The sequence below is a fragment of the Nannobrachium achirus genome (genome assembly GCF_963921795.1).
Source record: "Nannobrachium achirus genome assembly, chromosome: 13".
NCBI lineage: Eukaryota > Metazoa > Chordata > Actinopteri > Myctophiformes > Myctophidae > Nannobrachium > Nannobrachium achirus.
In genome coordinates this window covers 19989101-20013508 of record NC_137833.1, presented here as the reverse complement: position 1 = coordinate 20013508, position 24408 = coordinate 19989101, and the positions used below count along the sequence as shown (strand labels likewise).

The 24408-nt window shown below is 42.0% G+C and overlaps 3 protein-coding genes across 3 annotated transcripts in view; all 3 read left to right on the top strand.

Moving 5' to 3' along the window:
* The first annotated feature begins 1016 nt into the window (after positions 1-1016).
* sirt1 (sirtuin 1) lies at positions 1017-10278 on the top strand. Its single transcript, XM_080739980.1, has 9 exons — positions 1017-1141; positions 2477-2605; positions 3689-3927; positions 4575-4727; positions 4947-5094; positions 5195-5274; positions 6239-6425; positions 7784-8341; positions 8924-10278. Exons 1-9 carry the CDS (start codon positions 1063-1065, stop codon positions 9220-9222), a joined length of 1872 nt encoding a protein of 623 aa, XP_080596106.1. The 5' UTR covers positions 1017-1062; the 3' UTR covers positions 9223-10278.
* Positions 10279-10525: 247 nt separating this feature from the next.
* On the top strand, positions 10526-17976 carry cacul1 (CDK2 associated cullin domain 1). Its single transcript, XM_080740220.1, has 8 exons — positions 10526-11028; positions 12501-12627; positions 12947-13049; positions 13125-13220; positions 13368-13470; positions 13799-13888; positions 14945-15083; positions 15854-17976. The coding sequence occupies exons 1-8, from the start codon at positions 10647-10649 to the stop codon at positions 15891-15893; spliced, it is 1080 nt and encodes a 359-aa protein (XP_080596346.1). The 5' UTR covers positions 10526-10646; the 3' UTR covers positions 15894-17976.
* Positions 17977-18843: 867 nt separating this feature from the next.
* mypn (myopalladin) overlaps positions 18844-24408 on the top strand; it is a 30648-nt gene continuing 25083 nt past the window's right edge. Inside the window, exons 1-2 of the mRNA XM_080739710.1 lie at positions 18844-19012; positions 19875-21026. Coding sequence (XP_080595836.1) covers positions 19876-21026 — 1151 coding nt within the window. The 5' untranslated portion in view covers positions 18844-19012; position 19875. The remainder of the gene's footprint in view (positions 19013-19874; positions 21027-24408) is intronic.

The window sequence follows — 24408 nt, the reverse complement described above, 5'->3', positions numbered from 1 at the left end:
GACTCTGATGTAAGATCCGTTAGGTTCTCAATCGTTGTCAGATACTGATTAGTGATTACTACTTCGCGCTACACAGTTACAAATATTGTACTTTTACTTTACCCCACTACATTTATTTAAAAACGAGTTGCTTTGCAGATATATAACATACATAAACCACATAACCCTATCTTATACAAGTTTGTAGATCTGCTATTTTCAAACATTTTGTACTTTAACTTTTTGTGCTTTATACATTTTGATGCTAATACTTTCGTACTTTTACTCAAGTACATTTTGAATTCCGGACTTGTACTGTAAGTAGGCCTAATGGAGTAGGCTATTGCGGTATTGATAGCCTACGTTTAATTACTTTACTAATATGTGAGTACGTTTTCCCACCACTGGTTAAAATACAACGACAACAATATTATTGTTCATTTCCACGTTAATTTCCAATAAACACACGTTGATTTTTAATTTTTAACCACATGACATATTTTGTTATGGTTTGACGTCACAGACGTAAAAGAAGTCGCGTCCAGGACGACACACTACTGGTGGAGAGGGAGTCACGTGATCTACGCAAATCAACCAGCTGTCGACCGGGGAAGAATTCTCTCTCTCTTTTTTTTTTTTTTTTTTTACAACCCCACTTCTTGTTCTTCTCTTTCTCAGCGGCTCTACGGGCTGAAGATGGCGGACGCGGAGACCACTTCTCTCGGCAGCAGGGCCTCCTGCTGCTCGAGCGGCGCCTCCGATACGGACGAACCCGCGGCGAAAAAGTCCAAGATGAGCGCGGTGGTGGTCGTGGGTGGTGGGCCGAAAAACGCCGAGACTACCGGAGGACAACAGCTCTCACCGCACGCAGCGGAGGAGGAGGAGGAGGCCGGCGAGGAGGGCCGGGAAGCGGCGGTGAACCGCGGGCGGCAGGAGGGGGAGGTCGAGCCGGTGATGGCGCTGGTGGAACAACAGGCCCCGGCGACAGCGCCGCCGCTGCTGCTGCTGGGGCCTGTTGTTGTTCCGCCGCCGCCATCGCCAGCAGCGGCGCTAGATGGAGACAATGGACCGGGACTGCTGCCGATGCCGGAGCTCCGCGGGAGAGCCGTGGAGGAAGCACACGAGAGCAGCGCGCTTCATGGATCAACTGGAGCGGCTACAGGTACTGTAGTGCAGGGGTTATTAAACTTTGAAATTTGAAGGTCTCCCCTTAACTTTGACATTGTACAAATGGAACCAAATAGACCCTGACGGGTCCATTTGGTATTTTGGTTCCATTTGTACACGGGCAGTCAAAGTTATAGACTTGTAAAGGGCCAATTTAGACCCCCATAAAGTAACCTAGAGAGTCCCTGGAATCCACTTTGAGAAACACTCGTGTAGACCGGTGGTTCTCAAACTTTTTTCATGTTGCCAATGAACCCCAAATTGACACTTATTAGCCCGCGGACCCCTCCATTTAAAAATATATGCCAGGGACCCCCATAAGAGACGGCTTTTTAGCAGCAGTGATTCCCATCCACTTTAATTTCGAGGACCCCCAGTTTGACATGCATTAGGCGGGTACACATTGCCATTCCTAAACCCTGCCATTCCTACACACTGCCATTCCTACTGCCATCCCTAACCCTAACCCTAACCCAAACCCTAACCCTTACCCTTACCCTAACCCTAACCCTAACCCTAACCCTAACCCAAACCCTAACCCTAACCTCAGTAGGAATGGCAGTGGGTAGGAATGGCACTTTTAGGAATGGAGAACTGACCCCGCATTAGGCTACGGACCCCCATTTAATGGCATTTAAATGTATCTCTGACTCTGAGAACCCATTTTTTATTGTAAAATCAGTGTTAATTTAACTCTTGAGTGTGAAAATGCAACCAAATGGACCCGTTTGTACTTATGGTTTTTACACTCTTTGAGTTACATACCCATAAGGGTCCATTTGGTTCCTAACTGTCATTTAGCTGGGGAGTGAGGACCCCCTGGAATTCCTCAGCCTCAAGGACCCCTGGGGGTCCCTGGACCCACTTTGAGAATCAATAAATTAAACAATTTACTCAAAGTCCATTTATTGCATGAATCTCTGATCTCAGATTGGCACTTTAAAACTAAGTTACCTGAGAGTAGTTCACTTTATTGTACGGTATCATTTGAGCTTTATTCCTGCAATGCAGCCATTGGTTGAAATGGCAACGTATCAATAGCCATTTTATTTATGTCCTTTCACATCACTTTCCTGTGTAAATAAGCCGAAAAGCTTACTAGGATATTCTTTTTAGTTGACCTTATACCAGTGAACTGTACTGTCATGAAACTTTCTTCTAATAAAGCCTTCTATCAAACTCCTGCCTTTCATGTCAACTCTTATAGACTCATAGTGGCATCATAAGTTATTACATGCCACAGGGTAGATATTACTGTATTGGAAGAATTCTGTTTCACATTTGTGTAACCAACATTGTCCTATACACTATGTGTTCTGTGTTTATGCAGATGTTCTTGGGCTCCTTGGTGAGGAACTCCCTTCAAATGGACTGGCAGAAACCCCCGACCACATCAACGAGGAAGATGACAGATCTTCACATGCGAGCTCCAGTGACTGGACACCTCAACCACAAATAGGTGACAGATAATTATGTCATCTTCCTGGAAGCTGGGTCTTAATTCACCCATTACTGTTATTAGATTTTTTTTATATGCCGTATTTAATTATTGTTATTTTTGACTTAACTGTGGTCATTACACAAAGTTTCAATTCATAACCTTTTAGTGAATAAAATGATATTTTAACCTATCTGAATGGTGTATGTTAATGGTAGTTGGAGGCAGTCTGCATAATTTTCTATTGATTAATTTAGATCCTGTGGTCAGGTAGGACCACTACTCAAAAGGCTGACGAGGGTATCGCATGAAGTTTATATTCTCCGCTGCCCAGGGCCCGAACATGCTTTCCATTTTAGATCAGCAGACAAAATCGTTTCGAATCCCGGTTAGGCCAGGGCTCCACTGGGGGAGTCGCGTTGCTCTGCGTCGTGACGGCTTCATTGATGCTGTCACGTTAGCGTCTGACCGGCTCCACCGCAGTGGCTGAGTTATTCATTCTATGGCAATATCCCATTTCCAACATAACATGAAAATCACTTTCAAACAGGAATAAAAGTATTTGTGACTGACCTGAATGTTCATGTTGTCACACAAACAGCAGAGAGCAACAATGCACTAACTAACTGACCACTTTGTTTTGTCATGATTATAGCCGGTTGTGTTTATACATCATTTTATCAAAGAAGACCACTGTAATTACATAATATTTTTTGGGACATCTTGTCACCTTGTGAATGACATGAATGGATTGGATAGCCAACAGCAGAAAAGCACGTTTATACATTTAAATATACAATGCAATTACATTTAATCGTAATTGATACATTACTGGAATCAATTTTTTGAGTTTGGACGCCGTCACGTACGCAGCACACAGCAGTGCAACATCGGCAGTGGAGCACCCTTCATTGATTAAAACGGGAGCGTTACCAGCGTTGACGTTGACACGAAGCTCGGCGTGCACGGTGGAGCCGAAGGGGTTAGGACTTACAGATAAGCGTTACAGATTGCAGTTCTAACTTCAGTGAATTGGCTATACAAAAGTGGTGAAACGAACAACTCAGGCTAAAAATGGTGACGTGTTGTCATGTCTTTGACTAGGTTCCTACAGTTTCATCCAACAGCACATCATGAGAGAGACTGACCCGAGGACCATTCTGAAAGACTTGCTTCCAGAGACCGTACTCCCACCGGATTTAGATGACATGACGTTGTGGCAGATCATAATTAATATCTCAGAACCTCCAAAAAGAAAGAAGCGCAAGGATATTAACACCCTTGAGGATGTGGTCAGACTGCTCCATGAAAGTAAAAAGATCCTTGTTCTGACTGGTGCTGGGGTATGTTTCAACATTGGTGTTATTTCGTTCACAATTTATTTCATTTTAACCTATAATAATAAATGCTAAGGGTGAGTTCACCTGAAATGCAAACACACACAAAAAAAACATATTTTCCTCTTACCTGTAGAACTATCTGTCTATATATCCATCCAGATGGTTTCAGTGTGATTTGCTGACGATTATTGCTTGTAGCACTCGACATACACATTTTAAAGCAATGACTACTATCCAGAAATCATGACCCAATCTCTCATGATAATCTAGATCAGTGGTTCTCAAAATTTTTAGCTTGAGACCCAAAAATGCATAAATTGTGTTCCGAGTCAGTGTTTGGGAAACACTTATCTAGATTTACAGACCTTGTTGTGAAAAGTTCTACCGAGCAGTATTTCTACCATGCAGGAAGCATAGTTTCCATGCAGAAGGAAGTGCCAGGAAGTGCTTGTAGACTTTTCTTCTGGCACAGAGATAGCTGTTGAGGTTTTCAAATGTAATTTATGCCATTGAGATCTATTGTATTGGGATGACAGCGGAAATCGATAATGGCAGAAAACTCCAAACCAATCTGGAAGAGGAAAAACTTGTTTACTATTGTAGAGGTTTCTCTCTAAATCTGATTGACTTTGCACTCTTTGTTTCCATAGGTGTCTGTTTCATGTGGTATTCCAGACTTCCGCTCCAGGGATGGTATTTATGCAAGGCTTGCTGTAGATTTCCCTGATCTTCCAGACCCACAAGCTATGTTTGATATCGAGTACTTTAGAAGAGACCCAAGACCCTTCTTCAAATTTGCAAAGGTTTGTTGACTGCACTCATGTTTCATTACTAACGTATCAAAATGTAAAATCTATTACTTGACATTAGGTGTGTTGAAAAAGATCGATTTAATCAAATGTGTTTTTCTTAATTCGATAATGAATAATCAATCGCTATTTTGGGCATGATGACCCTACTTCACATTCAAGTGGATTAAGTGTATACAAATTGGTATTTTGACAATGCCTCTTTCCTTGCAGGAGATTTACCCAGGTCAGTTTCAGCCATCACCCTGTCACAAGTTCATATCCATGCTGGATAAGCAGGGGAAGCTGTTACGGAATTACACACAGAACATCGATACTTTAGAACAAGTGGCTGGTGTTCAGAGGATTATCCAGTGTCATGGTAAGTTTATGTAGCTTATATAAAAAAAGGTCAACTTATTTTGTTAAAAATACGCTTGCAGTTCAGTGATCAAGAGTCAATAACACTTTAAATGTTTCAGGGTCATTTGCAACTGCAAGATGTCTCGTCTGCAAACACAAAGTGGATTGTGAGGCTGTAAGGGAAGACATCTTTAACCAGGTACTTGCCTAACTCAGTATAAAATGAAAAGTTATACAACTGTTAAAATGATTTTTTTTTTTGTGACCAAATTTTTATTCATTTTCATTTTTCATTGAAAAAAGCAACCCCTTTTTCACAACATCTTTCGGCGGTAATACAGTTTTCATTTCAGGACATATGCAGGTTACAGATGCTGAGCATAAAATTAAACAAAGAAACAAAAGAAAATACGACCACAGATTTCGTCCTGCCTGTTATATCTCTTGCCTTCTGAGTGTGTGCAGGGCCACCTTCTCTCCACTTTCTCCTTCTTCCCTCCCCCTGAAACCCGCCCTCCCCCAGGTTCCAACATGACACTACCCGAGACATTACAGTACATTGTCAATTGACATCGTTGTCTATATAAGGCTTACGGTGGCAAAAACACGAAACACAACTGTTAAAATGATAACGTTGTTGACTACACAACATCATGTTCCTGACCAATAAGTCAACAAATCAAATTTCTTCATGCTAGCTTTATCATCTAGTTCAGTGGTTCTCAAACTGTGGTACATGTACCACTGGTGGTACTTGAGCCCCCCTCAGGTGGTACACAGAAGAGTCTCCCAAAAAAGAAGAAGAAATACATAAATGGAGTGAAATATTTACGTTATACACTACAGGTAGATCTTCTGACCAAGCAATTGGTTGAAACAGGCTCTCCAGCCTATTTTGGCCTCCTGTGTTAAATGTGCTGAATAGGGTGGGGTATACGCACCTGTATTTTAACATCAGTTATTATGGTGGTACTTGGAGCAAGAGATATTTTCTGAGGTGGTACTTGGTGTAAAAGGTTTGAGAACCACTGATCTAGTTGTTTTAAATGATCGTATGTCCAAGTTTGTCATTCTCTTAATTGTATGATTTGTGGCCAATCCACTTGACTATGAGTGAAGCAGATTTTAAATTACGCTGAACATGTGTTCCTCTTGTCTTGCAGGTTGTCCCTCGCTGTCCACGATGTCCGCCAGATATCCCCTTGGCAATTATGAAGCCTGATATCGTCTTTTTTGGAGAGAATCTTCCAGAAATGTTCCACAGAGCCATGAAACAGGATAAGGATGAGGTGGACCTTTTGATCGTCATCGGCTCTTCGCTTAAAGTCCGACCAGTTGCTCTCATCCCAAGTATGTTTGCAATGCATCAGTTTATTGTTTTTCTTTTGTTTAACCCATTTAGACCTAAGTCCGCCTGGAAAAAAGCCTTAAAAACCTATGGCTGATTGGAAAAATACCCCTAAAACCTGAGATTTTATGGAAAACTTCACAGAGGTGTCAACGTCTACTAAAACATTTATTTCTCAGCCTCTGTAGCAGCTAGAAACAAAATTTCAAAACTGTTTGATAGCTTACACCTTTGGCTTTCATGGGAAATTATTTGTCATGGTCCAGACCTTTATAATTTTTTAAAAGAAATCTGCAAACTCAAAAATTGTAATAAATCTTATAAAACGTCTAATAAATAATATATTTCTCAGCCTATGTAGCTCATAGAAACATAATTAGCAAATATTTGAGACCTTACACCATAGGCCTTACACCATAGACCACCACTTTGACAAGAAACAACAAGCACCAAAACTTTCATTTTCAATATTTAAATTCTAGTTGTTAGCTCCATATAACGGTAAATCTGGCGAGCGACATTTGTCATTATTATTATATGTGCGTGCGTGTGTGTGTGCGCCTGTGTATGTGAATGAATGGGGTGCATCTCTCCACTCCGACATGTCTCCTTTCCGACATGTCTCCATTCCGACACTAACCCCATCTCTACCCCTACCCTAAACCTTAGGCCCATGGGGAGTGTCGCCACTCCGACAATAAGAAGTCCATTTCGGAGTGGCGACATGTCGGAATGGAGAGAGCCTCCCGAATGAATGAACCATATCATCATAATCATTTTATAAGTGTTATTACCTCTATAGCTGCAAATCTGTTGTTCTGGAGTTTGGGGTTGACTAGCTGTTCGGCTAACGTGTTGGTCTCTGAAACTAGCCGTCTCAAAGTGCGTCCGTGAAAAGTAATCCAGTCCTCATGAAATCCATGAAACACTTCTTCATCATCGACGTCGTTTTCAAACATATCACGTAACAATAACAATGCCAATTCCAGCGGGTCCGGTTTGCCTTCGCTCAACGCGTCTTCCATTTCGCCGCTATGAGAAGCTTCACTGGGATTCTCCCAGTGCAGCCCCCTCCCAAACAGAAAAAAAAAAACCCCAGAATTCTTTGCGGTAGTCATAGGGAAGCATACGTCATCGCCTCCTGATGCATTTCATTGGCCACGAGACCAGAAAAGGGTAAAAACTACAGGAAACGCAGGAAACGCATTTTGCGTTCCCGGTCTGAAAGGTAAAACAGCATTCTGCGTTCCCGACCTGAAAGGTAAAAACGCATTTTGCGTTCCCGGTCTAAATGGGTTAATAAGACTCACAGTAAATCCATGCATTTGTAACAGTGCCCTTATTGTCTTTCTCCATCCAGACTCCATTCCTCATGAAGTGCCTCAGGTACTTATAAATCGGGAACAGCTGCCTCACCTCAACTTCGATGTGGAGCTACTGGGGGACTGTGACGTCATCATTAACGAGCTCTGTCACCGACTAGCCGGAGATTTTGAGCAGCTGTGCTATAACACCTTAAGACTCACTGAAATAACAGAAAAGCCACCTCGATTACCGGCTCCCACAGAGCAGCATTCCTCGTGTGACAACTTGTCGGGTTCTGGCGAGGATGTGCAGGAGGAATGTAGTCCATGCAATGCAGACCCAGTCAAGCCATCAGATGAGACGGATGGTCAGAGTGTCACAAAGACTGTAGATGATGATGATGCTGTTGCAGCAGCTGATGATGTAACGCCCCCAGAGCCTTGTCCAAATGCCCAGCATCCTAAGGAAGAGACGACTGTGTCTTCAGAGCCCGCGGAGGACGTGCCAAAAGAAGAAGCTGCAGAAGTAAAGAACCAAAACTCAAACCTCCAAGTTCGCAGGCGATGCTGGATCAGTCGAATCAACAGAAGTCCAATCAGCAAACGTCTTGAGAGTATGTTACTTAAGTAACTAAACTGAATCAGTAATTCCATTGGCCAAGTATATTTTCAGAATTAGAAGTTGATTATTTGGAGGTTTCACACAATTCCCCAAATAGAGTAAGAAATATGAATGTAATAACACTCAAGAATATCAGAATATCTAACATTGAGCTTTTCTTTTTGAATGATTTAAATTGACCGACTTTGCTAACTGCGTGATGATCACTATACTCTGAATCTGTTTATTGGCCATGTTGGAATTTGACTTTGGCATCATTTTCACATGCGATGTGAATTGTGAACAGTATGCCAGTTATGTCACGAGACCAGTCACGTGACTGATGATGTACTTGGTTGTGAATGTGTGCATTAAATGTGTAATCAAGTGATCTAAGTGATCTAGCATTTGAACTCATGGCAGGTGAATTGATTTTGTCAGTGCACTGTGAAGAGGTTGAGCAGATGATACTGACACACATTGAACTAGCGCTTCCTAACACTTTTGAACAATATTTTCAACATCAGTACAAAAATATCAAGCGCTGAAGCTAAACTCAACTGATTGTCTGTTTTTTAAATGTTCTTTCCTTCAGCATGTCAGTATCTGTTCCAAGGACCTAACCACTACATCTTCCATGGGGCTGAGGTATACTCCGACTCTGAAGACGAGATGTCAAGCTCTTGTGGAAGTGAGAGTGAGGACTCGTGCTGCAGTGCTGATGGCATGGAGGAAGAGGAGAGCGACGCTGAGGAGTCCAACATGCTAGCGGCAGAGGAAGAGGCTAGCCTCAGAGAGACAATACCACACAAGCTAACGTTAGCCAACGAGGACACATCAAATGCGCAGACAGACAGTACTTCTGACAATGTTCAGAGCACCACACACCTTTAAATGTAAACTACCATGCCTCAAAGCACTAATTGTCTCCCCCCCCCCACCCCCTTTTTTTATGTTTCATATATTTGACTCATCGACCTTACTATTCTTTTTCATAAAGATGAGATTGAGTGACCACTGTGTGATTATGCAGCAAATTCATTCTCATTTCCTTTTTCTAATGTTTGTGCCCTCAATGGAATGCAGAAATGTGTTTGTATTTCTGTCAACGTGGTGTTCATCTCATTTTATAATTTACAACTTACATTGGGTGCAACAGTAGAATAAGCTTTTCAAATTCAATTACTAAATTTGCCAATATTTTCAATCAACCAATAGCAAGAATTGCAACAGTTGGTCTTGGTTCACAATGTGACATTATGTTCTCAATGCCACTGGCATGAAATATGTAAATGTTTGCAACCTACCGTTCATTCATTGAGTGGTGGCTGTTCAGACATATTGCCCAGCCTGCATTACAAACAGTTCAACTCTACATACTGGAAGAAGAAAAAAAGGAATGTGATCTTCAATTTAATCTAAACCAAAGAACACTTCCCAACCCAAGCTGTCATTCATTTTGTGTCTTTAACCTGTCATGTAAATACTGGAGAGAAATATAATTGACAATGTTATCCTTCTGACATTTGGCAGCTACTTTATACGGTCGAGCCGCTTATTTTTATACTCTATAAAGAGAATAGACATACTCGGCAAAGAGTAGGTGATAGTTTTTATCTGTAAAAAGTTATACAAAGTTATAAGCCTTAGGACTATGTTCAGTATGTCAACATTGGGGAAACTGCACTTTTTCCTATTTACAAGACAGGTTCTGTTGTCAATGTCACTTTTGATAAAGCAAAAGGTTGACCATTTTCGTTTACTGTAGATTATTGAAGCCTGCTGCCTGTAGGAAGGAAAGAAAACCTCATTTCTGTTCTTTAGTAGACAATTTGGCAAATTTGTGTTTGATCTATGTCTACACAAACATTAACATGCCATTTTATTTAAGCCTCGTGTTTTGTTTACGGTTCAAGGGAATGATAATTTTATACATTGCAGTTGTATATTATCTACAGTGGGGTTTATTATAAGTAAAACAAAAACTTTAAACACTGACCACGCATTTTCGTTATTTCAAATGCATCCTCTATTCACATCACCTGTGAATAATGCCATGATTAGTTCGTTTCAAATGTGCGCCCTCTAGCGCCTAAATGTCGCCGTGACTTTTTACGTGTAAAGAACTACAATACCCAGCGGCTAGCGCGCTCGGTATTCCGGCGTTGCGACGTGCCGTAAACTACAACAGCACAAGCAAAGCAAGCGAGATGGTAAACCAAGGCGGTTGGCACTTTCTCTTCTTATTCTGATTTGTAATCTGTTGTTGCCTTATAATACAACAGCCTAGATTTCAGAACAACGGGGGGCGCCGAGATATGAACATGGAGGACATGGAAGAGGACACGTTCGAGCTGAACGATGACCACAACCACAACTATTGTCCGTGCAGTGCGAACGTCCACTCGTATCTGAGGAGGCAGCTGTCAGATGTTCCTCCTCAGCCTCTGCCCTACTCCTCCTCCCCGGTGACCCCCGGGGTGCAGCGAGGAGGAGGAGGAGGAGGAGAACAACAAGGAGAACCGGGCTGTGGTGGAAGAGAGAAGCTCTGTTCCTTCAGCAGCAGCAGCACCGGAGGTGCAAAGTTCATGGACTCAGACTCGAGCAGTGAGAGCAGTGAAGTGAGTGAGACATCAGACTGTAGTCCTGCTGCTGCTGCTGCAGCAGGCAAATTCACTCTCAACTCCACCTCAAAGTTTGGTAAGTTTCCCCACAGGTATGCGTATTGCAATCTGTCGGTTGGGCTGTCGAAACTAATTAATCTAATATAACGCTCGACTTGTTTACAAGCCCATATCACTGGATGCACGCACTGCTGTGTGTGTGCAATGCAGGCCGTTGGCTGCAAGCATGGAAGCAGACATGACGACTTTGGCTGGTGCCAAGTCCTTCTTCCCATTGCACAATAATAATGCTGCTGATACTAAGCATTCCCATAGGCCTACAGTAGCCGCAAATTGCAACTCTAGTGTTGAAACTAAAGTTGCTAATACCAACCATTGACAACCAATGCATCCAAACAGTTTTGCTATCAAATTGTATTAAGCGACGTCAAATTCATGGCTGTATGGAAAGCTTGCATGATCCTCTTTCTATCTGCAAAGTGTTTTGTTTCATAAAAATCTACCGTAGTAGTAGACATGTTATGATGAGCTACTTTCTGTCAAGAAATTCCGTTCAGGTGATTCTGCTAAGTGTTGGGAGTTTGGAAGCGCTCGTTTTCTTTAACACAACGCCCTGCTGCCTCCTGCATTATGTGACATTTAGAAACAGGACCCCAAACTCCAACACTTGAAAAATAATCACTTGCACGGAATTTCTTGACAGAAGCTCAGTCACTCATAACACTGTGTATACGGTGGATTTTGTATCAAACGATAATTCAAGCTTTCACCAATAGTATTTCTAAAGCAGCATGTTTTTGTTTTTACCAGCAAGATCAGCTCTCGCAGAAAACGTGGTTTGACTTGGGGTGTCACCCAATCAAAACCTTTAATAGGCTACACCTGGTATGTGGCTGTCTAACTTTGGTCTGATAACAACACGTGCATTTGGAGAAAGAAGAGATTGTTAGGCACGTTTCATCAACGTACACTCACTGACGATGGGAGAGATCAGTAATTATCATCTTGGTGTGGCATATGAACATAATATGCAAGCAGGTGAAGTTTTAAATAGCACACTTTGAGTTCTGCAGAGAGGTTCAGAAGGGGTGCACCTGCAGTGGTAGCATCAGTAGGCTAACTATTTTCTTTAGCTTTATTAAAAACGTAGTGGATGACTCTAAAATGAATCTAATCTAATTATGAAGAAATATGCATATGCTACTCCAATGGGTTGTTGTGACAACAACTAAGCAATTTAGGTTGATGTTTCTGGGTTTTATGCTCAAGTCAAAACGTGTTAAAATATCTATAATATCTGACATAGCTATTCTGCACCATGTCATATATGCCTATAACCAAAACAAGTATAAAATATGACTGAAGTGGTAAAGCATTATTGGTTAACAACATGAATCCACCCTGGGTGAAGATTTGGCGAAAACAGCAGATCTACAAGCTCACAACACTTCGCAAAGCAACATTATGTGAGTTTGTAGATTTGCTATGTAAATGCCTATATAAAAGTGTTATCTAATGGGTTTTGATTAGAACCTTTCCTCTCTTCAGTTTTGAATGCCATGGCCGTGGAGGACTACCAAAACAATCATTGGCCAAACCTGGAGAAAGCAATTGATCTTCTCCTTGTCCAGAATCCCACAAACCACATCTCCATTTCTTATGCACAGATATACAGGTAAGGCAATATGGATTAAAACCAAGATTTTCTTTTTCTTTAAGCTTTAAGGTAATAATGCACAGGGTATTTTAGGATCATGTAGGAAATAATGAATGATTGTGATTGAAATTTGCTGGCAACAAAATAATACGGGCTAATAATTTCAAATGTGCCCTGGCCATCAGATGATGAATCTACGCTATGGTGTGTTTAAAGCTCCATTGCAGAGGAATCTGTTAAGGGACTATTTAATAGAATACACTCTGTATAACTAACTTCCATCATTGTAAATCAAAATATTTCATATGAATTTCTGTCTTTTTTTTCCCCCTTCTAGTTATGTCTACAAATGTGTTTGTCAGCAGCACTCTGAATTGCTCTACAGAGATCTGACATCAAAAATAACAGCTCATCTACAACAGGTTTCCTCCCATTTAGAAGTAAGAAAGACCTAGCCCACGTTTATTATTTGTATGAAACAATGTGAAAACTAACAAGTTGTCTATTACATTCAGACCAGTCCACCCGAGAACTTCATTGAAAACTTCAACCAAGCACTGAGCCAGTATATAGCTTCGTTGCAGTGTATAGTTCCTGTATTCATGTACATGGTAAGCATTTATTATAGAATGATTAATTCTATTTTCCACACTAGAGCTTTTTTCTGCCTGATATTGGGGAGATAATCCTATCAACACTAATATCCTAGCACAAGAGCATATATGTATATCAATATTTGACCCATTTGCTGTTTCCAGAATAAGTTCTACATCGAAACAAAGCTAAACAGAGACCTAAAAGAAGATTTGATGAAGTTGTTTGCTGACCACATTGCCGAAAAACACGTGAACACACTGATGCGTGAGTAAAGTTGGTTTACATTTTTAAATGTTTCTCTTCCCTCACTTCCTCGTTTCACTTTACTGTCCTCTCTCAATAAAGCAGAAAGGCAATACAAGTAATCATATTCTATTTCAGTGAGTTGTGATACATTGCGATACATTATGTAACTGAAACATTGCTTAAACTCTTGCTTAAGCTGTGCATTCTTGGCGTGGAGTTAAGTTTCTCACTTTCTTTAATCTCTTGTCTATCATGTTGCTCTAGTGGTTTTGAGACGGGAGGGTAATCTCTTACAGAAAGCCATTACCTATATAACACACATAATAATTATGTATGTCATCCCTAGCTCTTCTCATCAAAGCACATTCCATGCCCTTTCAAGTGCAACCGTCAACGATGGCCAACGTGGTTAAAGGACTTTATAGTCTTCGGCCAGGTAAGGCCCCCTTCTGACCGACCACATCTGCTGATATTAACCATGCCTTCACTATTTGACAGCACAATCGTCAGTGTATTTTGGATTCATGTCAATTTGTGTTTTCAGATATTTAACCACTTGAACAGTCAATACTTGATAAACTTGACCTTTCACTCTGTACTTAGTCTGCTCTTTTTCCCCTCTACACCAAAGCTCTTTGCTAAAGTTCTCAGAATCTGGACGCTAGGGTTCGAGTGGTTATTAATATAAAAAAGGAGAATAAAAAGTTTCTATCTCTCAAAAGATTTGGAGGACCCCCTGTTGTAACTCTGGGGACCCCTTGATGGTCCCGGACCCTCTATTGAACACCCTTGGTTTAAGTGATTAACTCGTTAAGTGCTAAAACCGAACAATTTCGGTTCTTTTTTTTTTCCATTCCAATACAATATATTTTTTGCTATTTTACTTACCCTGAGCTGCTTGTAGAGACGTGGGTGGTCCTGGCTCGTCCATCGCTTTCCAACGAGCCATTCTACGTGTTCCGACGATTTATTCCATTGAAAATGGTTTAGAATAAAGTTTAGATCCCCCCAAAAAAAACTCAATCTATGCGCGACGTATCCGAGGTGCTGAAACCGAAGAATTCCGGGTTCTTTAATAAAATGAATTAAATAATCGGAGGCCTCAATGAAGCCCCCGTCTAAATTTTCATCCAGGCCGAAAACCGCGATCTCTTTCGCCGCCGCATCGCGCTGCCTAATCCAATTCATTCTCACATCTTTAGAGCCCTTTTTCTCTGAACTGTGTTCCTATGGAAGCGAAAACGCTTTTTTTTGCGGCTAAATAGCCTCAAATCGGGCTTCTAAAAAAAAAAGCCTATAGCTAACTGTTAGCTCTCTTCATCCGGGTCATGTTCATAACACTGTTCAACGTGAAATGACAATCCACTTCTGCGTGGGTACCCGTATGTTATAGTGGTGGCCTACGGGGTAATGTCTGGCACTTTAGCGGCCTCTTGTGGCCCTTGGCAGTCATCTGTTAAGGAAAATCAGTTGACCACTTTTCTTTTTTTAGAATGGGCCCAGTTGGCTCCCAGTCTCTTCTCTGGATTTATTCCACAAATCAACCCTCCTGCTGTGGAGTCTCAACTGTCGGATTACGCTGCTCGTGACCAGAAATTACAGATGGAGCTCTCCATGAATGGCTTCCCCAGGTGAGTTGCAGGATGCTCACAGCTATTAGACCCGATGAAGAAAGCGTCATTAAATTACTTGGGGTTTGTGGGTTTATTCTTTTTCTTCATGATACTTTTCAACCCTGCACCTCAACCAATTGATGTTTGTTTTTTGCTCACAGCTATTAACCTAGTAAGTTGGTGGATCAAAATGCATCATAAAATGATGGTTAACAAAGAACATTTTCACTGTGGTCCTCAAAGGTGTCTACTGACAAGTAGTCAAGCAAGCTAGTTTGGATGGTGTATTGTGGAGTGAATAGATTATCCACACTTGAGCTTGTGTTACAGAGGTTGGTAGATCTATTCTTACACACAGGCTGATAAACTGTGATTTATATTTCACTTTTGGGGATGGAGAAGTTTATTTCATTTGCTGCTACCTTAGCAGCAGCTACTCTTCCTTGTGTCCAGTTCGCATTAAGCCTTAGTTATACTTAGAACCGCCAAGAACCGATTTGGTTCAGAACCGTAAAAGTTGGTTCGAAACTGGAACCACAAAATCCTTGGTTCCTCTGGTTCAATCTGATGGAAACGCAAGCCGGTTCGCAAGAACAAACCAAGGTTCCAAGAAAGTTGAACGGCACTGGTTCTTGAACCAAGGTTCTTTTGGTGGAAAAGGCAGGTTAAGTTATAAGAAGAGACGATTTTCAAGTTAACAGCGGTTGGGTGGAATAGTACCGAAGCTCACCTTTTGATACTGCATTTTTTCCCAAGACACTGACAGACTTGTTTTTCTTTTCTTCCAGAGGGGACCAGTCTCGTAAGAGGGCCAGTGAGGACTCCTGATGGTGAAGTTGAAGTTGCAACATTGCCACAAAATATATGCCACAACGTATCACTGTGCCTCTGATAACCTTATCAGAAACTGGCTCATTGTACTAGGTACACTATTGTTTCCATCTGTCTGAACTCAAACTCACAAAACACTGTGAAAAGTGAGGATTATATGATTTTTGCTTTGCTGAGTAGAAATATGATATTTTTGCTCATCCATGTTCTGAAAAGCACAGTGAGTTCAGTATGGTGCTGTCCTCATTAACACTGCTGCATCCACTTCGAGGTTTTGTTAGATGCTGCTCGACACGTTCAGGTTATTTCATTCATGTTTCCCTCCTTTGAAGAGTGCCTTCCGGGTATCTGTTCTGATCAGATATCATAAACGGAGCTTTCATTCCTATCAGTTAATTGGGACTTTCCTGTTGTGTAGATTTGGCCAATTAAGACTCCACTGCTGCTAGTGTGATCGTTCCTATATTAAGTTAAAGTTATACACCTTCGCAGGTTTACACGTGACAGATTGAGTAGCGTGTGTCTTTTACCACATATTGCATAAGATACCACACATATCATAGAAGATAAAGGCTCATGAAAAAGGAGTTGACTCAAACTTAGCACATTTGTCAATGGATGATTTCTTGTGGCAAACCTAATTTTAAGACAAAACACTGTAAGAAGGAAGGGAGGGGAAAAAACAATTAACTCGCTTAGGGGTGGTCCGAATGGTACAGGGGTGAAGTTCCTGCCCACCTTTGTGGAGACTGGGGTTCACTGGGCATTTTGGCAAACACAATTGGCCATGGTCAAGAGAGGGATGCCGGCTGTCGCTGCACTAGATATTCCTACAGGTTGATCATGGCACCTGTTCAGCGGGGAGCAGAACTGAGGTGGATATTGTGGTACGTGACATGCGTTACACCCTCCCTGAGAAACTTCTCACTGTCGGATAAAAGGAAGCGCCTGGTGGCATCACATGTATCTGAGGAGGTTATCTACACCAGTGTTTCTCAATCTTTAACATTTCAGTGTACAAATGGACTACTACTACTAAACGACTAAAAAAAAACGGTTGATCAAAAACAAATGTCATTCACTCACTTCAGCCTCAATTCTCTCATTTTCTATAACATGTAGCCTTTATGTTACTGCAAAACCAGATTGTATTTTCCAGGCATGCCAAAGAATCTTCAGTGCTTATTTACCTTTTTATAATGCATTCTGAATCAAAACTGATGGATGTTATGTTGCTGCTGTAGTTATTGTACCAAGACATTGAGCCAGTTAATTTCTTACGTTTTTGATTACTCCATGTGTCCACAACACCTGCTGTAAGTCAATAAGTGTTTGCAAATACTTGTTACTGATTTGATTAACCAACCACCTATCTTTTCCTACATTATATTCTTCATATGACGAATAGCAAAAACAGACATATCTTTCAGATGATTTGACATTTCTGAAATTCGTTTTAATTTTTGTTTTGTTTCTAAAATGTTTGCCATGCCCAAAATGGAGACGCCATGGTTAATGTGAATGTTATTTCACATTTGACAGTCTTATTCCACATTTGACAGTCTTAAGTATTTCTGAGAAATTTTAATTTGAACCATTTCTCTGGAGAAATGATTAAAGGGTTGGGGTTAACTCTTACCCTAACTTAAAAAAAAATCTAAATGGAGAGAAAACTATTTAAGACCACCCCTTGATGATTCTTAAGAAATATGCCCCAGCCTTTGAGGCCAAATCCTGGCATGCATCTACAGTATGAGTATGTTGAGATTGAGAAGCTCCACACATACTTTCCATAAATATTAAAACAAACCCCCAAAACATTATTTTTCAAATATTGTTTGACCTAAGTTGTGCTTGCTGATGAAAAATTATCCTGAAAATGTGCTCTTTAATATTTTGTAAATAGATCATTTGCATGGTGATCAGTATACACCACTTAACTCTTAACAGAACCATTCTTTTTGTTACATGTTTAACTTGAATAGGTGGGTGATATGATGCAGGTCTTCACACTGTTTTAAGTGTAATTGGATGCTCAGGCTTGACTGTCTTTTTTTCTGAGGTTGGTGCGGATGGTTCCTTCATGGTGTGTACAGACTCATGGTTTCAAATAAACTAATTTCATTAATTAAATATTATGGACATTCTTTTTATTTGTGTTTTCAAAGCTCTTCCTTATAGAAATGAATGTAAAACTGTTAAAGGGGAGAACCACCCATTTTCAACATTGAACTATGTCATTAATATACCTGAGTTATGTGGAAATAAGAGAAAAGTCCCCCCCTTCTGTGTTTCCTAGAACTGGATGATTGATTTGGGGGGATGGCTTGCAAAGTACACTGTGATAACATAAATTACATAGTTCAATTATTGAGAATGGGTAGTTCTCCCCTTTAAGAAAGCAGAATAAAATCGTATAGTCATTGTCACAAGTAATTTTACACCCTGAGATGTACATCATCCTGATTGATAGATTATCAATGTTGATAATCTAATAATAATTAACAGTTTGTCAGGGCTCAACAAGGGTATTCTAATTCTGCTGGGTGGCGGTCTTTGACAGACTACTGTAGGTGTTGTGCCGGAGGAGGAATCCCTTTACAGTACACCCCCGCTTGGCCAATAGGCTGGGATGCCACCCCGACACATGGGTCAGGCCAACCCCCCAAAATAACCTGAGGCTACTGGGCTGACAAATGCTGCTACTTTTACTGGTGGCAGGTTACCCTAGCTACTCCCCTCCACATTTCCTGAAAAACTCAAAGGTTACTGTAGGAAGGCTGGGCAGAGCTGCATGTGTACAGATTTCACAAGGTGTCCACCACCGAGGATTTACCAGTCCTAGACGGGGCCAGCCGGGGGTTATTTTGAAGGTAAAGCACACCTTGCCCCTGTTTCTTGTTGGTAGTTGTGATGGCTGCCATTTGGCTTGACCTACATGTCTGTCTACCCACAGATGCCTTTCTATTGACCCATCAGGCAAGCATGGACTTCTGTTTGTCTTTGAAAGGCTATGCTCTACACTTAACTGAATTAACTCAACCTGACATTGTGTAGTGCTGTGTTTTAAACAGGGACCTGTTCATCTCTGTGTGGACTGACATAGTTTAATCTCGGTAAGCAATGTCCCCATTATTAAACCTTTTCTTAATATGTTTGTGTTCTTAGATTAACTGTTATGATTGCTTTTACTCTGGGCAAGACTATGGAGGAGGGGTTGGAGTTTTTTTTTTCTCCTGATTTTCTACATGTAAACTGAGCTCTTGCTATTATTAGATATGACTTGGTGGGCTTGGGGGCTGTTTGCAAAGGATTAATGTGCACAACAGCTGCAGCTACGGGTCTGTTGGAAGGGCATCGCAGCCTCCCTTAATTGCGCTGATTTGAGTGTCAGTGGCATATGTGTAACATATCTCATTTCTGTATTCAAAAACTACACCAGGCTAGTGTCAAAAAGTTGTGTAAAGACTGACATTTCTGTCTGAGATGGAAAGGGAAGAGCTATATACTCGCCTGAATATGATGACAGTGAATGAAACCGATATCCTGTTGAGGCCACAAGGCAGTTTAAAAGGTGTCATTTATTTAGTCAATGACTATTTGACAGGTTTTGTTCGTTGTTACATCTTCATTCAATGCTATACGTTTTATATTATGGCTAGGGTCAATAGCAACGTTTAACACTTGATTATTTTAACTTCAAATATTGGGTGTCTGTTGATCTTATGGAGTGGACATTGATTTTACTGTTGCAATGTGCTTTACTGAGTAAACATACTGTTTAAGTATCGAATATGGATTTTTTTCTAAGTTTTTTCTGCAGAAAATATAAGAGGAAAGGTAGACATTCATTAAACCAATCATGTATTGTTTAATAATGTACTGAAATGTACTGATAGCCCCTAGGTGCACATTAAATGTAGGGTTTCCCATAACCATAAGTGTTTGAATTGAACCTTTGTCATTTTTGTCTCACAGCATGCAAGAGAACATCGACCAGTCGCCGTCGTTGTCTCAGCTCCTGAGAGAGAGCTACCTGGCCGAGGCCAGAGCTCAGCAGCGTCACAGTGAAATGAGCCGCTCGGACTCTTCTTCCTCACGCCGCCTGGTCTACGGACCCCTCAGAGGCAAGGGCGAGGACTGCGTGGGCCTCGAAGACCCCCAGTTCCCAGACCTGTCTGCCTTCCTTAGCCAAGAGGAGCTGGATAAGAGTGTTAACCTCGCCCGCCAGGCCATCGGACATGATCCCCGTGAGGACAGGTCAGAGGTCGCGGCCCATGTCGTACCTTTGGGGGCCCCATCATCCGACAACCCCTCAGACACCTCTTCTGTTGCTCCCTCCGCACGCCTCTCCGCTGCCTCGTCTTCCTTCTCCCCCGCTCCCCCTGCTGACTTGTCTGCCCCCCCCTCCGCTGACCCTTTGGCCACATCATCCACCCAGCCACCCCCTGAAATTAAAGAACTGCCGCTGGCACACACCACATTCTCAGCAGACAGAAAGATGCACCACAGAGGCTCCACGCAGCATGACGGCCCAGTAAGGAGCCACAGTGCCTCCAGCGACGGCTTCAACGACTTCAGCAGGTCATCGAGGAGTGCCCCGTACGGCCCGGAGACCCAGTCCAAGAAGGAGTTCCTCAACAAGGCCGCAGACTTCATAGAGGAGCTCTCCTCTCTCTTCAAGGCCAACAGCTCCAAAAGGGTGAGGCCGAGATCGTGCAAAGCCCAACGGAGTAGGGTCCAAAACAAGAACCAACATGATGGGGCTGTGTATGCCCTTGACCCTGACGACAGGGAGCGCCCAATCGCACCCCTTGAACTGGAGCTGGAGGTGGACAGGCCCGGCCCGGCTGCCATGAGCAGCCAGCCAGAGCTCCAGACAGACGCGGGGACCGGGCGCGTGGGGTTCACCTCGCAGGGCTGCAGGCTTGCTGAGGAGGAGCGGTGCAACTCTGCTTCCCCAGAAGAGATGGAGGCCGAAAGCTCAATGCTGACACAGACGCCGTACTCAACAGACCCTGTGTGTGAACCCCCCTGCTTCATCCAGAAACTGAAAAGCAGGGAGGTTCTGGAGGGCAGTAAGGTCCAGTTAGACTGCATTGTAACAGGACGCCCTGCGCCTGAAGTACGGTAAGGTGAACCCAAATAATATATGATATATATAATTGAGGCACTAATTGATAATTTCCATTCGGATTGTAGTTTGAAGGATTGATTTCAGAAGATACTAATTTACTGGTGAATCCACTGATCTTCTCACGTTTTTCTGTGCGTAAAGGAACAATGGGATTCCTGATCTGATTTAGCTGCTTGTTGAGGTGGGGATATGAAGAGGGGAGAGGAGGGTGAGCTATATTATTAGAGTATTTAGTTTGTATAACAACTTATTTGAATACATTTAATGCACGTTATAAAGAATGGTGTACTGTAGTAGTTCTTGAATACATCTTGTGATAGTATAATTACAAACGACAAATTGTGGACATCCAGGTGGTGCAGGGATAAAGGTTCTCCTACAGGTTGGTTGGGGCACCTGTTCAGCTCAAGCTGAACTGGGAGGTAGTGTGTTCTTCTGCAGGCATTATTCCCTCCCAGTGAAAGTAAGCAGCTGGTGAGTGACTCCACACGTGGATCAGATGAGACACATGGTTGTCCACATTACACCCCCAAGACCAACCAGTAGGGGTCAGCAGTGACAACTTAAGGGACTATACACAGGGGAATTGGCATAAACTACAACATTTTGAGAAACATTTTTTTTTAGGAATCACTACATCCCATGTGCCAGTGTTGTTGTTTTTACCCAATCTATGGCGTTAAGCATCCATGATGCTGTATTATACTTTTTCTATAGCCACCCAACGTGTGTACAGAGAAAGCACAAACATAGCACAAAAGGGCTTTATGATTTGGGTTACATAATACCTGTCTATAATCATCAAAGTATTACTCAAGAAAGACACGCAGAGTGCTTTGAGAGGTGAAAGTTTAGACGAATGATGCGAGTGTTTTTCTTGAGAGATGAAGAGAGCGATGACAAGTGATGATAGTCAACAGCTGCCACTGAATAGTGTGAGTGTGTGTGTGTGTGTGTGTGTGTGTGTGTCTGCTTGTCTGTCTCTTCTCTCTCATGTCTGAATGGAACGTTGGATCTAGATCAATAGCACCTGTCTATGTGCCTATCCTGTATAAGCAGAATGCATTAACCACTTATAGCAGATATACATGTAGTGTTCTGCTGACGTAAGCAGATTTTTGGTTATTGCTTTTCTGTGAGAAGCTCTGTCATTGGTCCGGAAAGTACAGTCTGCTCATGATTAACCAATCAGGGTGCCTCTCTTTCGGATTGGTTAGACCTGTCTGTCATTCATTAGTAGCCAGAGCCCTGTATTGGAGAGTCATTCCAACTCTGTTCACTTCATGGGGCCAGGTCTTCTACATACACATCTATTGGCAAATAGTGACGAAGTGCGAACCGGAAGTTTACAGAATGTATTGGAGTCTATGAGCCTGAGGGAAAAGTGACATTTCGAGTTAGATGAACCACGTGACGGGCGCTTTTCCTGACCCAGCATTTGCAGAACTCTTTAATACAAGGCTCTGCTTTTAGTCAGCTAGTGACAGAGCTTCTCACAGATAGTAGTTAGTGGAGGCAGAATGGCCCCTAGAAGTGTCACAGCGACTAGCTTTTTTTAAGGAGCATTGTTAGCCGTATGAATATAATAAAATTAAACTAAAAACCTAAAATAAGCACTAGATTTTTTTCTGCTTATGTCAGCAGAAAATGACTTCTATCAGCTTTAAGCCCCATAAACATATATAGGCCTACGTCTGTATATGCTACAAAATAGCTGACCTACAAGCTCACATGTTGCATCGCGAAGGCTGTTTTTGAGTAAACAAAAAGAGTAAATGATTTTTGAAGATTTTCCCAAAATAGAGTTTATGTGATTATGACAGGATCCTGTCATTGCTAATGGTTGCCATTGGCATTGTTGCTTTTCTACTCAAAAATGTACAGCAGACTATGTGCTGTATCTGAGCTCCCAGCTCAGCCTCAGACTGATTCTATTGACAGTGTACTGACAGTGCTTTAAAGTCTATATGGTACATTACATACAGTAACATGGTGGTGATTCTAGTATGTCATAGTTATGTTGCCTTCAGAGTACATTTCTCATTGAATTGAACTGAATGCAACTGAATTGAGCTGGAGCTGAGGTGGAGTTAGAGTGTAGTAGTGGGCATGGACCTGTTGATCCAACTCAACATTGTTCAGCCACTAATATATTCTTGTCCGGGGGGAGAATATAGTGCTCGGCCATTTTTAGAAGGGACTGGCACTGGGCTGCAGTTGTGTCTGAGACTGATAATGGAATCGCCTGAGCTGTGGACAAAAACATGAACATGCGAGAGAAAGTGGTGAGATATATTGGACTTATTGTTGCTTGGTGGCTATTCAGGATATAGTTTTAGTGTTCTGCTATGTTTGCTTTCAGGCTCTTTAGACTAGAGAATGTGTTGCTAATGGGTTGTCTTGCTTAGCTGGCTTGCACTTGAAGATGTTAAAGTGGACATTATGCATAACATAATGGTTCTTAGTTATTTGTGATTACATGTGGTTTTTGTCCTTTAGTGTGGGCCAATCTTATTTGTCTTTTTGTTCCCTTGGGTACAGTACACTCACTGCATGACCACTGTATAACTTTGTTTGGAGTTGGGTTTAAAAATCTCCTTTCAGTTTCCTGTGCACACCATCATATCTGAAATGTTTTGCAGGGTTGGTGCGTCAGGGAATAATATGCATAGTCCAACTCAGGGGCGTCACAAGGGGGGCGGGGGGTGGGGGACGGGACTGAGTTACTAGGGCTCAAGGTGGAGGGGCCTTAATTATTTTATACTTTAGCTATTGAAAAATAGCAGATATACAAGCTCACTGAGCGGCACCGAGTGCCGCGCTGTGAGCTTATATATCTGCTATTTTTGGAAAGTCGTGAAAATTGTTTAAAATCTTTGAATATGTGTATTTTTTAAGCGAACATTTGTAACTCAAATGTTGCTTCTGGGGGGTCCCTGAACCTTAGAAGGATTTGAAATATTCAAAGACCTTTTCACGATATTTCAAAATGGCAGATCTACAAGTATATCTGTATATCTGCTATTTTTCAATAGTTAGAGCACAAAATAATGCGTTCCCAGTCTAAATGAGTTAAACCCCCTCCCCCTATGTGAAGAACATTCATGGGGGGCCCGCAGTGAATCCTTGAACCCGGGGCCCAGAATTTGGTGCGACACCCCTGAATAATATTATGCATAGTCCAACTCTATGTTTAGCGCTGTGCGTATGTGATTGGGTCATCCCATCAGAGCTCTAGGAGGCACCGCGGGGATCTCCTCTAGTACTGAACTCCAGAGGGAAAATAGCCCTGACAGGTGCAGAGAACAGGGTCTTTGCCACACAGATCAGCCGAACCCCTCGACTACTCATGCTTTCAAATTAGACCGTTGCTCA

Excerpts from the sequence above, each read along its gene's own strand:
- sirt1 (XM_080739980.1), top strand. The coding sequence starts at position 1,063 with ATGCCGGAGCTCCGCGGGAGAGCCGTGGAGGAAGCACACGAGAGCAGC. Across the intron at positions 4,728-4,946 it reads CCTTCTTCAAATTTGCAAAG|GAGATTTACCCAGGTCAGTT; the intron begins GTTTGTTGACTG and ends CTTTCCTTGCAG. Across the intron at positions 6,426-7,783 it reads ACCAGTTGCTCTCATCCCAA|ACTCCATTCCTCATGAAGTG; the intron begins GTATGTTTGCAA and ends TTCTCCATCCAG.
- cacul1 (XM_080740220.1), top strand. The coding sequence starts at position 10,647 with ATGAACATGGAGGACATGGAAGAGGACACGTTCGAGCTGAACGATGAC. Across the intron at positions 12,628-12,946 it reads TCTTATGCACAGATATACAG|TTATGTCTACAAATGTGTTT; the intron begins GTAAGGCAATAT and ends TCCCCCTTCTAG. Across the intron at positions 13,050-13,124 it reads AGGTTTCCTCCCATTTAGAA|ACCAGTCCACCCGAGAACTT; the intron begins GTAAGAAAGACC and ends TATTACATTCAG.